This window comes from Gallus gallus, chromosome 2 (assembly GCF_016699485.2).
Source record: "Gallus gallus isolate bGalGal1 chromosome 2, bGalGal1.mat.broiler.GRCg7b, whole genome shotgun sequence".
Lineage (NCBI taxonomy): Eukaryota > Metazoa > Chordata > Aves > Galliformes > Phasianidae > Gallus > Gallus gallus.
In genome coordinates this window covers 64,761,656-64,779,277 of record NC_052533.1, presented here as the reverse complement: position 1 = coordinate 64,779,277, position 17,622 = coordinate 64,761,656, and the positions used below count along the sequence as shown (strand labels likewise).

The following is a 17,622-nucleotide window of genomic DNA, read 5'->3' as shown; positions in this document are numbered from 1 at the left end:
CACCTGGAAAACCCCTGCCCTAGCAGAGCAACCACTGCAGCTGGAAATGTCATCTTCTCCTGCACACAGTGACAGCTGAACACAGCAGAACCAGCAGATGGATCAATGTGGTTTGACTTCAGCACCTGGCCTCCCTTTAGCATGGGAACTTTGACAAGCTCTTGCTGGGAGGAGAACACCACTATGGCAAACACATTGCAGCGAGAGCTAAAACAGGTATCTACAAAGTCTACTCCACTCAAGACCAAGCTTAGGATGATGCTGTGCAATGGCCAGTTCTTGCCTATGTGAATGTAGCAGAGATATGAAGCTCTGAATTTGTGAATTTTTCGAATCTGTGGTAGAAGACATAAAATTTAATATATGGCTAAAAACAACAGAAAATGTTACTGAGTCAAATTTGGATGCCTGATCACATTTAACATTTTAGAGACATAGTATAGTGGGCATGATGGTGATGGATGGTGACAGGTGAACAGTTAGACTAGATGATGCTAGTGGTCTTTTCCAACCTTAATGATTCCAGGATTCTGTGATATTAGAGATATCCAAAGGCAACCACATGCTACTAATCCTCAAACTGTAACAGGATGTTTGAAGGACATAAGTGCCAACTGAGTCACTAAGACTGTAACGTATTTAATTGCTCTACTCTAAAAGACTTTGTAGAAAGCTTCTGTGAATGAAACATAATCCTCAGCCCATGAGTCTGCAACTTACAGACACACTGCATTTCCACCTAGGAGAGCCACAAGAGACCATGCAAAGTCTTTTCCTGATAGGCACCGAATGTTCCCAAGCAGAATGTCGCTGACTCAGCACCTCCTTGGAAAGAGGAGCACACAGTACCTAGATCAAAGGAGCCATTCTCCACTTTCATGTACTCTGATATTGCTAAGAGTCAAGTTATGCTCAAAGAAGTTATCCTTAACGACTTGCCATTGGTATCTCCTGTTTCAGAACTGAAGAGGGCTCTGTGTGCCCAAGAGCATGTCTGTTTTTCCCAGCTATGTCAGATGGCTGAAAAGAGGATGCTGCTTATCCTTGCAGGCTGTACTTCGCTTATTAACTAATGCAAATTTCACCTGAGTATCTGAAATGTCAATCCATTTGCTTGCTGAATTCCAAAACGTTTGGGGCAGATGCATATCATTTTGCAGGATTAGGACCCACATCTGCATCTGTAAAGTATTCTTGGTGATGAGCCTTAACCATATAAAAGCATCTAATGATTTTGGAAGCAAAGAACAGAAGCTGCTCTTGTAGCTTAACTGGTAAAGCATGAAGACTTGCTCTTAAACAGCAAAAAAAAAATAAAAATAAAAAATGCATCTCATCCTGGGAAAATATGTCAAAACTGAACTACAGTGAAAAAAGAAGAAACAAGAAAGGGCATAAATGCCTCTGTCTTAAAGAAAAGCTCATACAGACACATTGATGTTTCTCTAAAATGATGAGTTGGATAGCTGCACTAGACACTGACGGAGCCTGTACTGTGCTCCCTGCGATAACAATCCCCATTCATTCATTCCCCAGCCTTCTCTCTTTTTAATGAGGCTTTTTACTCAGACTCTGCTTCTTAGCTATTAACCCAGCAAACAAGGCCAGGAGATTTTCAAACTATTGTTTTCTGTGCAGTTTAACTGGCTGAGTTTTTATACCCTTTTGTCATTCCACTGCACAAACTTTCCCAGCCAGAGGACGAGGCGTGGAGAAACACTGCCCTTGCTCTTCCAACACAAAGGGGAAAAGGCAGACACAGGAACCAATTAGTCCAAACTGCTTAGGAGGGAAAGAAAGCAAATCCACATCCAAATGAAGCACACAGAAAACGAAAACTGCAATAGTAAGGACTTGAAGCCATTGTGGCACACCTGGACACCTAAGCTGGGGACAAAGACGTGATATTCTGGGGGTGACCCCCACAGCAGACCCCTGCTGCTCTGAGTCTCTCTTTGGCTTTCTTGCAGTAGACATCTCTGTTAGCCTCCTTGACAGCTGCTGCTGCATGTCCTGAGCTCTACACATGTGCTCCCACACCGTGGATTTTATTTTGCTGGCTTTTGGCCCCATTCATCTCAGGAAGTGAGTGCAAAGCACCCATGTGTCATGGGCACACAGAGATAAGAGTAGGAGATGTGAATGAGGGATCGATTTTCCCCTTCTCGCTGCTCACCTCATGACTCAAATCAGCCTCTGTGGTCCCTGTCACGCATGTTGTGGCAGCCAATCTCCCCTGACCACATTTTTTCTACATTTTATGACTGCCCTCAGCCCTAGCTGGCTGTATGCTTGTCATGAGGTGACTTAAGATTTTCCTTTGCGGTTTTTTCCCTGTCTAAAGAGATGCTGAGCCACAGCATAGTCACTGTGCTGGCTAACAAGCTGGCTGTTGAGAAACCAGGACTCCACCCAAAGGATTCTCTGCCTTGGGGTGGAGAATCACACCTCCTGAGCTGGAACTGGAACATGTTGATGTTGCCTTTAAAAACACTGAAGGGCTTTGTCTGCTCACCAGGGTGTCACATTAGTTCATTTACCTTTGCCAATGATCCCTCCTTTCTGTTACCCACACTCTTCTTACTCCCAGAATAAACTGACCATGTGTCTCTAAGGCATACAACTCTACGCTGCTTTCAAAACTCCCTCATGGTGTTGTGAGGCCTTGGGCCCTGCCCTTCCCTCCTGTTCCTGCTTAACTAACTCCACTTTACTCAGCATTAACATACATCTTCCTAAATAATGCATAAGCTAATCATTGCTTATATTCCCTTGGACCAGGGGCATGTAATGAGCTCAGCACAAATCACTCTATGTACTGACAGTAGTGTGGCTGAATAATGGGCTCTATTAATAATGCTAAACTTACTCATCACATGGTAAGATGGCCCTTACTTGGTATGGGACTATTTGATGAAAATACTCTGGTAAAAAATTGAAGGATGATGGAAGGATGGCAGGAGGATATATAGTTAGCTGGTGACCTAAATATATAGCAGTATGTGTGCTAGACATGGAGCCTTATAAGCATCAGAAGCTGAGACACGGTGCTGCAGCCTAGCCTCACCAGTCCTCCTTGCCTTCTCCTTAAAACCACAGTTTGAGTTCATCGGGCAAAAGAGCAATTCTGTCAGCAGAAGGGCTGATTTTACCTTGGTCCAGGGAGATTTAAAAAACAAAAGTTCTTTAACACACTGGATTACAAAAAAAGGCTAATTTGCAAAATGTTCTGTTCCTCAAATAGGACAAGGTTGCTGGTAATTAGTCACTGCTAAGGGGAAGTTATAAGGTCAAATCCTCTGTAACAGCGAGGCACCACCAATCATGTTGCAGCAGACTGAGTGCATCCAACCTGTGCAGGACAGCAGCCCCCATTGAGTCTTAGCAGGCTTTTAGGCTGCAGATACTCCATCCTAAAATGTGGCAACCAGAAATGTAATTCAGCAGTTGAGAATGGGGTGCCACTACATCCTACCCCACACCAAATCCTGGGAAAAAAACATGACTGTACTGATTTATCAGTTTAAGGAACATGGAGGCAGGCAGAAAGTTCACACTGATGATTATTAAAACCAGAGCAAAACCTTGGGGTACATGTAATACACAAAAAAAAAAAAAAAGAGCAGTGCCATGCTGCCTATGTTGGTAAATACAAACTCAGCCTCAAGAAACTATGGAGTGCCCTTATAGCCCCACTCACATGGCACCCCAAGACTGTAATACTTACCTCTGGGCAATTAGGTAAATGTAACCATATCCTTTCTGTATCCATACAGACTGGCCTCCAACCACCTTGGCACAAGTTCCCTTTCCTGGACTAACCCCTCTCACAAACCAATGAGCCCAGTGGATAAACTGTGAGTCTTTGACACTGAAACTACTTACGTTGGCACCAGGGGTTGAACAATATGTAAGTGTCAGTTGCCGAGTTTCTGTGTGTCCTGATGATGCCGTAGGGAGTCCAGATAGCAATGTAAAGGCGAAACTTCCCAATAATGCAGGTAGCAGAGGACATGATGGACAGGCGAATGGAGTTGTTCTCCCTGTGGGTAATCTTGGCTCCCCACTCTCCAGGTTTCAGCACATCACCTATGAGGATCGGGATGTAGGTGCCTTTGTTTGGTTGTGGGTAGCGACCTGGGGAGAGAAGGGGATAACTCCATGATGTTGTTCATCTAACTTTAGCATCTCTTCATTTCCCAGCGGTCTTCTGTTTCTTTGTCTATTTCCAACAGAGATGGCAAATGTTACTGGGCAGGAGCCACCTGCCTTCCCTAGAGCTTTCCACAGAACCTGGTTGCTGGTGCTGCTGTCACAAAAGAGCATATACCACCTCCCAGCAGGCAGCTCCTGCAATGGATACTCCCCAAGAACCTTGTAGATGGTGTGGGAACCAACTCTGGATACCCAGAGTATGGATTGGCATACCTTTGCTGGGTAGCTAAATGCTCTCTGTAAGCAATGGGCCCCAAAGTATGACACACCTTCAAAGTACTGCTCATATTTTGCCTTATAGTAAGACAAATCATGACCCAAAGAAACTTGTTTTACTCCGTCAAATATAAAAAGCATCTAGACAAACAAACTAAATGTAAGCATGTACACTGCTAGAATTGAAGATAGATGGGAAGGATTACACCCTTTGAGCCTGAGGTAGAGCCAAATTATAACTGGAATCCAACCAGTGGTATAGATAAAAAAGATGCTTGTGAGAAGGCTGAGTTCCTTATGTCATTCTCAAGTCTATTTTTCATTTCAGATTTTAGGCTTAAAGTTTTACTCTCATTCACTGATACAGTAAGGAAAAGCACAGAGGGAGAGACAGACTTCTCTATTTTTCATTCCTACTATTTTAGAGCTTAAAAATGTAATGCACAAGAGCACTGATTTTCCTGTTTGTTTATTTTTATACAGCTGATGTAGAGATAGACCCAGATCTGAACACTGTCACATTCTGAAAAAGGGCAATTCTAACTTTGAATATGAAGCTTGTGAGCTGCCATGACCCCCGTGTTTCTAAGATATCTGGGATTACTGAGCTTCATCCAACAGATTATTCAGTACACAAAAACTTCCATCTTGCAGATTTTCAGTACACATAAATAGCCCAGTCTCCCTAAAGGCCAGGGATGCTCTAACCCATGAAACCCTTTCAGATCAGCCAGGGATACAACTGAAAGAAGAGGCCCACAGAAGAAAGACGGACTAGAATAAGAGAGTAAAATCAATAGAAAGCAGCAGAAGATAAAGCACTGGACACTTCAAAAATAAGTCTTCAAAGGAAAGACAGTCTACAGAGAAGAGCCAATAGAGGTAACAGATGAGAGTCTTTCGTCTGCTAACAATTGTGATCTGAGAGCTGAACACATTCTTGTTCTTTGTAGCAGAACTGGGTATGACCCAGCTTGCCTCCACAGTAGATGTTTTATTTCTAGTTTTGCAATAGTTGTGGTGGGTTTTTTAAGTAGTTCATGCAAACAAAGCTGCAGAGCAAACCAAGTAGTTGAACTGACACCCTCTAAAACCACTAACAATTGTTACCTTTATTTAAATATCTTCCTCGGCTCTTCCAGAAAGGAGGGAGGGAAAGATGAGTATTTTAATGTACTTAGGAACTGACGCTGTCACTTTCACTGAAAGTTGCCTGCTGTAGGAGCCAACCAGGGACAGAACGCACTGCACTGTGGCTCCACACCCACATGTCTGTGTCTTATGTGAGCTGGAAATTGGGAAGCTGCAGAGCTCCTCTGCAGTGAGTCTGCCCACAAGAACCACACGGGGTCCCAAAGAAGCCATGGGGCCTTTGCAATGCATCTTTATGGAAACCTCATCACCTGCACCTCTTAGCAGGCTTAGCAAGGTACCATGGCTCTGGTATCTGAAGACCCAATGTGTAAAATCCCTTTCAAAACAACAAAGGTCCTCTTGCATGCAAAGCCACAAGATACCTCTATCTTTCTGCTGCTTGGGAATGGAGCACCTGTAGCTGCTGCTGAGAAGTAAGCAACTTCTTTTCAGCCCAGCATCCATGCATGCCCCCACAGCTGCATGCAGTAAGAAAGAGGCCACTGTACTGTGCTGCATGGGATATTGCCTGCATCCCTGCAGACCCAGCAGGAATGCCAGGGAAGGAATATCCTAGATGTCAGGATAATTTGCAGACATTATAAACAGAATATACAAGCAAACATGATTTGGCAGGCAGGGTTTGGCTGCTCGCTAACAGTTGCATAAGTCTTGAATCCAGGAGGAAGGCAGGGATGACAGTCAGGGCTCTCAAAAACACAGTGAGGAATTTCCAACATTTTCTTTGAAGAGAGGACAACTTCCTTCATTTTCTGAAATGAATACCAAAATGCAAATGGAAGAGCAGGGGAATTGTTGCTTCTGACAGGAGCTTGTAGAGCTGATTTGTAATCACACATCCAGACACCTGACAGCACCAGCCACACTAGTCTCATATACACACATCTGGTGCCTTGATACTAGAGCACTATGAAGCTGAATATCTTTGGCATCACATGCTAAGGTTGCTGGCAAAAGCATCCCTACATAGATTCAGTACTTTGTTTATCAACACTGTAAGGATGTCTTCTCGAGATGGCTTGGCCGTTTGAATCTATCTGCATCTTGAGCACTGTCATGGTTTTATAATTTTTGGTTATCGGTATTCCACATCATAACATCATGCAGTGTACTGGGAGCTAAAGAGCAGATGCTCTACTTCCAGGTACTCGACCAGAAGAGAAGAACTATGTTCCCCAGAAGACTGTTCAAGTACTGTTATCATTCCTGCTCAGGGGAACAGATATAAGGCCTGTAGGTCACCTGAGCTGAGTCTTCTTTCTTCTCATCTCGTTGTGCTCACTTTTGGATCATCTCGCTGCTGCTCCCGACTGCACGCAAGGCTTCAGTATTGGTGTAAGGCCTTTAGCTCTCGGACAATCCTCCTCTCAATTATATTTGATTTTATTAACAATTACATTGAATTATATTGTATTATAGCGTGTTATCATGCATTCCAGTACTATATTTAGTAAATTAGTTTGTTTCTCCTCAGATTGTTGCCTCTGTTTTTTTTAATTATTCTTTTGTTGGGGGGGGAGGGCCCCCTGTTTTCCCTTTTCCAGAGGCGTGGATTTTGCAAAAAAATCCCTCCACCCCACTAGTCACGGAACCGGGCCGGACCAGCCTGTAAACCGTCACCAAGCACACATTTCTGGCTGCAGTGGAGAAGTATGGCCAATTTTGGCTTGTAATTGGGATATCTGAGTTGTCAGCTCTTTCTCGGAAGGGATAATGTGCAGTGGTTATTGCACATTCCAGGTGAGAGTCTCTAAGGAAGAAGATTCAATGTTATCTAAAAACTCATTACCAAAAGCCTGTGAACTCCTGGCAGAGCACCCTCTGCAGGATCCCTCGTGTTAACTCAACATGCAGAGAGGCAGGAGGGTGTGTTTGGGTGCATATCAGGACCAGGAGCCACGTAGTGAAGATAAATTCTTTTTATGCTGACAGAAGGGCGTTTCTGTCAGCAGCATCAGCTGGCTCAGCATCCCTCATGCTCTGATTTGCTCTGGGAGCTGGCAGCCTGAGCCATGCTATGCAGCCAGTTCTCTGTGGCTGCTTCATTCCCTGAGGCTCACATGTGCTTTGGGTGTAGGAGGCTCTGGCCCTCACATGAGGACATTTCACAGCAAATTTATCTCTGAAAGACAAAGTTGCTGCATGACATGCTGTTGGGATGTCCCCATCCCCTCTTCTCTAACAGCAGACAGATGAGAATTCAGAAAGCCTGGAGGCTGCTGCACTGATATCATCAGGCATAGATAGAGTCCCCTTTTTATAGGCTCTTGTTACATCCTGGAAGAGTTCTAGTACTAAATGGTAGCTGATGATGTCCTGCCTTCACGGCAGGACAGGGCAGGAAAGAATTCCCAGTGTCCCTCCTTCAGGAGCCTCCAGCTCTCTGCACTTCAGTGCAGGGCTAGGCACTGAGCCATGACACTGCCAAAAGGCTGTATTGTTTTTACAGAGATCCCCGTTACAGAAAATTTAATGGTACAAACATGCTGATTTTTTCTTGCAGCACAGTGCACAGGCCTTTGGTACTTCTGTCTTTATCTCACCTTGGTCTCTGTAGCTACCTAAGCTGAGCTCCTAAAGCTCCTACTCACTTCAGTTGCAGTTCGGTTCTACACCTGGGTTTCCAGGCACATGTGAAGTGGAGCAACATATCTGCTATCACTACTGATAGAGAAATATTGAGAAGCAATGCTCTCCCCGCCTCAGTGCTGTATCGCAAGGCTTTAAAAGTAAACAAGCATGTGAGTGAATGCACCATGACTGAAGCTTGTGTGAATATGGGCACGTACGCAATAGTCTTCCCACCCTCCCACCCACTCTATAGGTGTAGAAAGAAGAGCACGGTGTTTGTTAAAACTGGCCAAAATCTATTTATGTAGCAGTAGAAGAAAGAGCTATTTAAAACACAAGACTGTGGCTACACACAGATGCACTCAAAATGAGTTATTCTTAACATATGCCTCAGCTCCTTAGCATGTCAGCTCCTGGGCCCATCAGCTGTGTTTAATTCTGGATAACACTGCTGCATCAGTGAGGGATTTACAGCAACAGAGGGAGAGCGAGAGAGAGGTACAGCAAGTTCAGTCAGCAAAACACGAGTGTTCCTCCCCCAGTCCCCCAAGTCTGCCAAGTCCCCCTGCTGCTCTTACTTCCTAGTCACTTACTGGAGACCAGGGCTTGCTCAAGTACCATTCTTCCTCCTCCCTTCCCAGCCACCTGGAAGTTCCTGTCTCCACCTGGTTAAGCATTTCCCTTGATCCCCAGGGGCCATGTGCATTCCTGTACTTGTGCGTGCACTAAATAGCTCCTAGATGGCCATCACTGAGCTAGTGCCATGATGTTAGCATAACATGGAGGCACTGATGAGTGCAAGCCCTACACAAGTCAGTGGCTCTCTTCCTGTAGGCAACGAGGAGGGAAAAGTTGGCAGCACAGGGCTGAAAGATGCAGTTAATATCAGTGTACTTCTCCCTCCTGATGGAAGTAGGGTATCTCAAAAGACATGGAGGTGAGTAAAGCTATTTCTCAATACCTTTTTTAGGAACCCTCATTAGAAGATTGTTTTTTAAAGGAGATGAGGAATCTGTTGCCCTTTGGGAAACACATTATATACAGCGAGGTTAACAATTTCCCCAATAAGCTCATTTGTTTTATCTAGATACACTCTTCCAAAGGGTAAAGAATCTATTCCAATGCTGGCCCTGGAAGAATAATAATTGTGACAGGTCGTTAAGCAAATTGGAGCTTGGAGCCACTGTAAAGAAGAATAAGAAGAAGGAATGTAAAAGAAGAGAGGAGGAGAAGAGAAAGATGTTGAGAGAGTGTGTGTGTGTGTGTGTGTGAGAGAGAGAGAGAGAGAGAGAGAGAGAGAGAGAGAGAGAGAGAAAGAAGGCAAAGGGTGTGACAGAAGAAAACATAAGAAAATAGAATGAGAAAAAGAAAGGAAAGGGGAAAAAGAGAAATAGAATCTGTACTCAAACAATCCAAACAAGCAAGGAGAAACATTTTTTTCCTAAAAATCCCAGTGTCTTTAGTCCCATTGCCTTCAGAAGTGCTGCAGAACAAACTTGGAAATGTAGGAAACCCAAATATCTTCAAACAATTTTTGCTTGTAGCTCCAGATAGAAATCCTTAACATCTGACCACTCTGTCCCAGGAGTGAATATTACGAGTACTCTACAGTCGTAAAACATACATCTGAGTCATGCGCCTTAGCTATTAAAAGCATTAAATAATACAGCTAATTTTAAACGCCACTTGATGCTGCTATAGCAATGCAAAGGAAGAGCAGAATAAAGATCCTTTTGAAAGAGAGAATTCATGGAGCATCTTGAGGAACTCCCTTCTCTCTGCTCCTCTAGAGCCTGGACAGGAATTCCAGAAGGGAGGAAAGAAATATCCCAGTGCCTTTATTCAGCAAGTGGAGAGTTTTGTTTTTCCTTGTTAGGAGTTGGCAAACATGTCTTTTCTCTTCCTGGAATTAATTTCTAGGAAATGTGTTCTATGGCTAATAAATTATCTTTTCTTCCTCCAAGTGGAACCTTCCAGAGGGAATGGAAGACAATGTGGGCTCAGTCTCCATGTTCAGACCACCATAGGTTTCTGTAACTGTTCATTTCTTTGTAGCTTTTCATTAAGCAGGGAGATGGAGCACTGTTGACTTTGAGGCAGTCTGCACTGGACCCCTGGCTATTCAGTCATACTCAAATGCCCTTCTGACTATAGGTTAGAATTTAATGTCAACTAAATAAGTCATATGGGATCAGGTCTAACATCTTTTTGTTCTTAGATGCTTTGTTTATAGCTATTCCTCTGGACTGGGCCTGCAACGACTGTAGTAAAGGGAGCAGTACACTTGCTCTCATCTCAGGCCATACGCTGATGGGGGTACAGAAGGACAGGTCAGTGGGTACCCACACGTTCACATATGTGGAAAGGTGATAGTAGCCTAGAGGACTGGAATTTATGATCACTTCAGAAGTATGCCAATGATAAAAGGTTTGTAATAATATTTAGAACTAGACCAATATATATGGATTTATGAAACCATTGAAGTAAAATACAAATAGACAACAATTTATGAGGGTGTGGGGAAATATATCATTAGAGTAAGGATGTACCATATAAACTTATCAACCGCTCCAGAATTTACAGCCATGTATAGGAAACTACTATTAAAAGCAAGATTGAAGGCCTATCTAATCATATGTCTGCTTTTGAGTGAAATCACTACCAGTGCAGCAGTGACTGTGCTGACTTTACAGCAGTCATGCCAGGCTGGCTGCCCCCAGGTGTGAGAGCTCAGACAGTGGAAAGCCAACAGCAGCACAAACTCTACCCCCATCACCATGAGGGTGGTAATCAGGGGGAATCAGATGGATTGGCTCCTCCAGACTCCGCAAGGGTGCAAGTAAACTGAAACTGTTCAAATCAAACAGCTCTTTTATCTCATCCCCACACCACTAATATGAGCTTTTCCCACGAGGTGATGTTCACCTTTCTTCTCCTTAAAGCCAGGGAGTGGGCTGCAAGAAAGGAAATAAATGCGGTGATGGAGCAGCTCCCAAAACACAGGTACTGAAGAAGGGCTGAAGTCCAGCACAAGAACAGGAATAATATCCACTACTCTTTATACGTGGATATTTTTCCATGCTGATTTTCGGTACATCCAATTTTTTTCCCATACTTTGGCAGACATGTACAGTTCTAATTTAATGAAGCATGATGTGAAAAATTGAATTATAATAATTCACATTAGCACTCCAGCCAGTTTCACCAATGATTACTCCATGGAAAACAGTCTATTAAAGCAAAAAGGACTTCAGTCATAAGGAATTATCCCAGAAGGACTTTAAAATGACCTTCAAGAGATTGAAGTAAAAATAATTCCGTACCTATATATATATACATATATATATAATTCATCCCATGGACTGTAGGCTGTGTGTGAATAGTCTCAAATGGACTGTAGATTAAAAAAATAAAAAAGATGCTGAAGATTGCTCTGTGAGTGTTTGAGACTGAATTTCACATGACATGAGAAGCATTTATCCCAGGTATCCTTGATTCATTATCAATTAGAAGGATTAAGCAGTCTCTATGTGCTTCACTAATCATCTTTTTAACGATTCAAAAGAAGAAAACCAGGAACAGAAAAGAGATGTGTAACTAAATTTCAGGGATTAAAGGAAATAGAATAGCTCTCCATACACAAAAGATCCAGACATTATCATTGTAACAGGATGGTAACGGAGCAAAATTAATCTTCAATGGATAAAAATTCTGTGATGGATTAACATCAATCCTGGGAAATTTCCAGTGCTGGGGACTAATCATTTCTAAACAGCTTTGTATAAACAGCCCTCACTGCAGGCACAGCCCTGCAAAGAGAGAATTTGAGTTTTCTCAGCCAAATTATCTGGGAAACAAGTCTAGCTGTCCCTCCCAAAACTTTCTCTGTACCTTAAGGCAGCTTGAAACACTCCGAAGATCCCATGTCCAATGGACAAACTAGTTTGCATTGCTCAGGGTAATCTTCCCACCCTGGAAACACCCAAAACTTGCTCCCAGGGCTAGGCTCTGAGCAGCATGAGCAGGCTAGACCTAATTCCAGCAAGGGCTTGGACATGAGGCCTCCAGAGGTCCCTTCAACCCAGGTACTCTATGATCCTGCTGCACTGTTTGAAATCCACTGCTTAGGCAAGCAGAGATCTCCTTGGAAAGGTCATTTTGCAGCAATCTGCCAATATTTCGTCATATCCATCACTTCAGACTCTCCTACTCAGTATTTTCCCAGCAGGCATCACCGTGATTTCTGTTCAAAAAGATTCTCTGAGATCAGGTTGTGTTTGCTGATGTCTGAGCCATGCCTTAGGTGTAGCTCCTTCTTGACAGCACCGAAAGGTGAGATTCATCTCTCCCGTCTTCAGTCATCTTAAGGTCAAAGCCTAGACTACGGGGTGTAGTCAACAGAGGAAGACAAAAAAATCTAGCAGAGAATTTGTCCCATTTTAAGACAGCAGGGCTAAACTGCCACCTGGAGGTGCCTGCTTCCTTCCTCTGCTGGAAAGGCAGTGTTTCTGGACTGGGTTTCCAGGCACCTTGCGTTACAGGAGGTGAATGTCCACTCCTCAGGCAGACAAACATAAAAAAATACTGGATGTAAATGTGCCATATCTCTCTGTGACAAAGGCCTGCAAGCTCAGCACTGAAACTTTTGGCATTTGGTACCCATTGCTAAATAAGAGAATTCTCCTTCTCTTCTTCAGGGTACCAAATATTGGACTTGCCACTAGAATGAGAAGTAGCAAGAGCCAAGCAGATCATCTCTGGGTGATGTGATTGCAGCTTCCTTTAATACCTCCTCCTTGTGGACTGTTTTTGTTTTGCTTTCTGTTACTAGCCTCTGAGAACAAATGCACTTTCTTTTCACCAAATGAGCATAAAAAGAAACATTGTGGAGCATCCAGTATTAAATGATTCCCAGAAGAGGAGCCTGAACTTCTTGGCTCCCAGCTGGACTTCTGTGAGCTACACTCCTAGCAAGAGGCCAGTGGTTCTCGCAGAAGCAGACACTTGAAAGCAGGAGATCACAATAGTACTGTATACTATTCTGTATATACAACTCTTTTCCTTCAGCTGTTTCCCAGCTACCATACATGAGACTTCAGCGTTAGTATTTCCCATTTCACAGAAAGGACAGTAACGGTGAAGAATGGAGAGGGGAAGACAAGACAACCACACACTCAAGTCTAACTCCAAAATCATCACTCAGAACTGAGTTTGCTGCAAAATCTCCCCTGGCTCAGGCTGTGTTTAACTCTACCCTCTCCATGGCTGAGAATGAAAGGGTTTTTATCTGGGCTTAGAGATTTAAAGTAAAAGCCACGGACAAATGTGTGTTAGGAAAGAGCAACGGGAAAATAAACAAGTAGCTTGTCTTAAGTGGACTGTGCATCATCAAAAGAAGTGTTAAATTTCTTCTTCCAATACAGAATAACTGATTAAAACAAATGCAAATAGCACACAATGCAATAAAAAACAAATGTTCCATTTTCCACTTCTTTTCTGCCATAGCTGTTTGTTTTAAACATATAAAGATTAAGGGAACAGTCTCGAATTTAATTAAATCCCAAAAGAACTAATGATATTTATGCATATTAAATTTTTAAAGGCACTTGTGGCTGTTCAGCCAATCACTCACTGGACTGTCATAACATGCCTCCCAACCTTAATTTAAATTAGAAAGAAGAGACTCATGGAAAAAAATGTGCAGACAGTAACCTTTTCTCTGCATATATGTTTAAGAGATAAATGCCCATCTAGCTTTAAAAGGCAACAAATCTAATAAATGTCCACATCATCATAATTCAACAGTGGGAAAAAAAAAAAAAAAAACAAATCGATGTTACAAATTTTGGAACCACTTCTCTAAGGAAAGTAAATGGAAACATCAATTCAAATCTATTTTAGAGAGTTTATAGACAGAACATTGATGTCTTAACACAGAAACTCCCAGATTATTCTGGATGAAATCAGGGCTTTCCCAGAACTGTGATGCATAGAGGGTCATCTTTGGAGCACAGTGGGAAGACGCAGCCTTTTCCCCTTCTCTATCCAGGTCATGCCTTCCTTTAGTGCTGTACTGTCAATAAGACAACAGGTACATTTGGATCTGGGTCTCTGGCAAAGATCTCTCAGTAAGAAGAAAAAATGCTTTCTTGGCTCTCTTTGCAGTAAATCCCGTTGTGAACCTGAGTAAGCTTCTGGTCCAAAGCTAAAATCTCTGACTTTTTTCTCTTGTTACCAGGTTGGGTTTAAATGCAGGCTGCAGAGTGGTAAGGCTTTCTATTCTTCCGCTCTGCTTATTTTTTTTTCCACTTGTGTATCCAACATTTTGTTATCTCAGCTCATACAGTCATCTTTCCCACCTCAAATAACGGACTCCTCCTCCCTTCATCTCCTGAACACTAATGATAGGTGTTTCCCATTCCATCTACCTCTCAGCATTGCTATATGCTATTAAATGAATAACCTTGAAAGCTCAATGAAGTATAGCTGCTTGCTAAATAAAAAGGTCCAAGTATTCCTCTTTCTCTCACAAGTAATTTTGTTGACTTTCTCGAGGATTCAGACCCTGTTTAGAAAACCATTTCTTTGGCTTTGTTTAAGCGTGTGTTTATGGTTTACGGTTTATCAGTGAGAATAGGAAAAGACCCAGCCACTAAGCACTGATGTGTTCCTGTTTGTCAGACTTTTCTACCTTACTTGCTAAGAAAACACAGTCTTTGCCAGGCACTTACCTATCAAATACTCCAGCCAGATCTGGTCTTTCTCTGGATCATAGGGTCGGCTGAAGTCTATCTGGATTTGGAAAGGCTGTCCTCGACGCACTATCAGCTTGGGATTGTAGTACTTGTCGGTGTGGTGTTGCTGCTTGTTGATCTCATTGGGTTCCTTGAACATATGAATATCCACAACACGCAGGTAATCTGCAGAGGCACATCATTGAACAGAAAGCAGTCACATTATTGACCTCATCAGTGTTAGAGGCCCCATCCCCCCCTTCTCCAGCATTGCCTCATCAAGAAATGCAATGGAGTGTGTGCAATTGGACCTGTTTGGGGCTAGCATCTTCCTGCCTGAGCAGGGCTTCATGGGCTGAAACTTCTCTGTCTACCTGCTGCTTTTGCAGAGGACATAAGGTTCCTCACAAATGCTCAAAGCAATGACACAAAGGGCAGGTTCTAATGGGTTGAAAGTGAATGCTATCAGGGAGAGCTGTGCTCTGTCCCTCCTTTTGCATCAGCTTTCTGCAGGTCTGGGCACAATCAGTGGGTCTTTGACAGCTGTGGCTCCATGTCCCTTTTCTTCAGCCTTCCATTTGTAAAATGCATATTCACAGGGATTTTTTGATGCTTAAATACATACGTTAGTGTTTGTAAAGCATGACTGTTACCAAGTGCCGCAGAGCCTGAGAGGCTTTAATGATCTTGCTTTCAGCTGAGAGCTTCGACGCTTGTATTAAATAAGGCTTTGGTGTATTGTATGTGTCTAGACTCAGCTTCTCATAACACCTCCACTGCTACTAGTATCTTTTATGAAAACTCAATATGACATTACAGTATGTAATTACAGTATAAAGTCATAGTCAAACAGCAGTGGGTATCTATAACATGCACAAGCAAAGTAAATGCCTTGCTCCCTTCAAATCAGGGCTATCTAAAGGGTTATAGCTGTCAGAATTTGGCTTGCTCAGCTCATGACCAGCATGTGGTGGCACTCGGATAGCCAAAGGCACTTGCAGCCACCACCAGCTATGTGACTACCATGCTGAGAAATTGCACAGTGGAAGCCTTCACACACAACAGCTCCATCCTTGTGCACACTGAAGCTATACCCAGTAGCTTCACAGCCAGTTCCTTCTAACAGTGAGCAATCATACAGGAACGAACCAGACATCATTCTTTCTCCTTCATGCTTGGACAGATAATCATGAAAGTTCTGCCAGGAGGACCATTATTGCCATGAAGAGTGAGACAGAGAAGTAAAGCTTGATTTGCAGCTCTCAGCTTGCAGTTCCAGGTGCTGACAGTTAGAAACCAGCCAATTTCTGCATTTTATAGTGACGACTACGGAGCCAAACTCATGCCTGGCAGGAAGAGGAGCACACTTCCAGCAGCTGGCGGAGCTGTGTGTCCTCACATGGTGGCTCATTTGGCCTGCTGCTGTGTACACTGTGAGCATGAGTGATGCACTCAGCGAATGAGTCGGATCATCGAGTCACTGGGAGCTAAACACAACCCATTGCACAGAACCTCAAAACACAGCTCTGCAGGCAGCTTTTTCCTGCAGGCAGGAAGCCACAGCAGGCAAGAAGGCTCTGGGTAAGGTAAAACTCCATGGCAATGTTATTGTAACTCTCTGCTCAATTCTCCAGGCTTCTGGAACAACTTCAGTAGATCCCCACTGGCCTTAGTGCTGGCTGGAGTTATAGAGATGGATCTTGTGTGAAACTTCAAATGCTTTTTGCCCAGAAATCGTTTTTTCATTGTGCCTCTATGAAACAGGGAGTGCTTTCACTTCCCTCCTTGCAAAACTTACCCACGCTCACTCACAAGAATGCTGACAAAGGTCATAATTAAATTATGCAAGGCAGAAATTTCCTGGAGGGCTGTAAAGAGAGAGCATGGGAGAGCCTCTGCTGTTTTCTCTCCCGGTCTCTCTTAGGCTGGAAACATCCCATGTAAAAGCTGCACATCACAGCTCTGTGAGAGATCTAACCATCACTAAGTTTGGCTCAGCTTCTCCCTGCTTCCAGGGAGGCATAAAAATTCTTTTGAACATTTGTTGTGTTTTCATCTCATGTTCTGAAACAAAAGGCAAGAGACCCTGCCCTTCCTTCGCAAGTTAACCCCTTCAAGGAACTACAAAGCTCAGCCACCCCAGGGTATCAGTTCGGCTTTTGCTTCATTTTTTCCCAGGACTTTACAAGGCTCCTGTCAAAACAGTCATACACATCTGCACACAACACATTTTGCTCTCAGTGTTAAAGTGAACTTCTTTGAGCTCGTCAGATGAAGATGACCTGTGATTGAGCCTGTGCTAATTACAGTAATGGTAATTAGAGAGGACAAAAGTGAGCGTGGTAACAGGATACACGAACATCTTCACCAGGGTAGGGTGAAGTAATCAAAAGGAAAGGTCGAAGCGCTGCACATATTGCTGCTTGTCTGTTTGTGAGGGATAGGTGGACATCAGGGGTCTCCTTTGAAGTCAGATCTATGTGATGGTTTGTCACAGCCTCATCCGCTATTTAGTGCAGGTAGGTTTCCTGTGCAAAAGGTAGCAGCCTCATGTTTTCTTAAAGCCTTTGTAATATGGAAATTGAGGTGAGATGTTAGGAAGAAGTTCTTTACTCAGAGGGCAGTGAGGCAGTGGCACAGCTGCCCAGAGAAGCTGTGGTGCCCCATCCCTGGAGGCTCAAGGCCAGGTTGGATGGGGCCCTGGGCAGCTGAGCTGGTGGTGGCAGCCAGG

At 43.5% G+C, this 17,622-nt stretch overlaps 1 protein-coding gene across 6 annotated transcripts in view; it reads right to left on the bottom strand.

The window, feature by feature from the left end:
- Positions 1-17,622, bottom strand: part of F13A1 (coagulation factor XIII A chain) — a 155,716-nt gene that overhangs the window by 38,295 nt on the left and 99,799 nt on the right. For all 6 annotated transcript variants that reach the window (XM_046918034.1, XM_046918045.1, XM_046918054.1 and 3 more), the window contains 2 exons: positions 14,889-15,077; positions 3,886-4,137 (listed from right to left, as the gene is read on the bottom strand). In XM_046918034.1, coding sequence (XP_046773990.1) covers positions 3,886-4,137; positions 14,889-15,077 — 441 coding nt within the window. The remainder of the gene's footprint in view (positions 1-3,885; positions 4,138-14,888; positions 15,078-17,622) is intronic.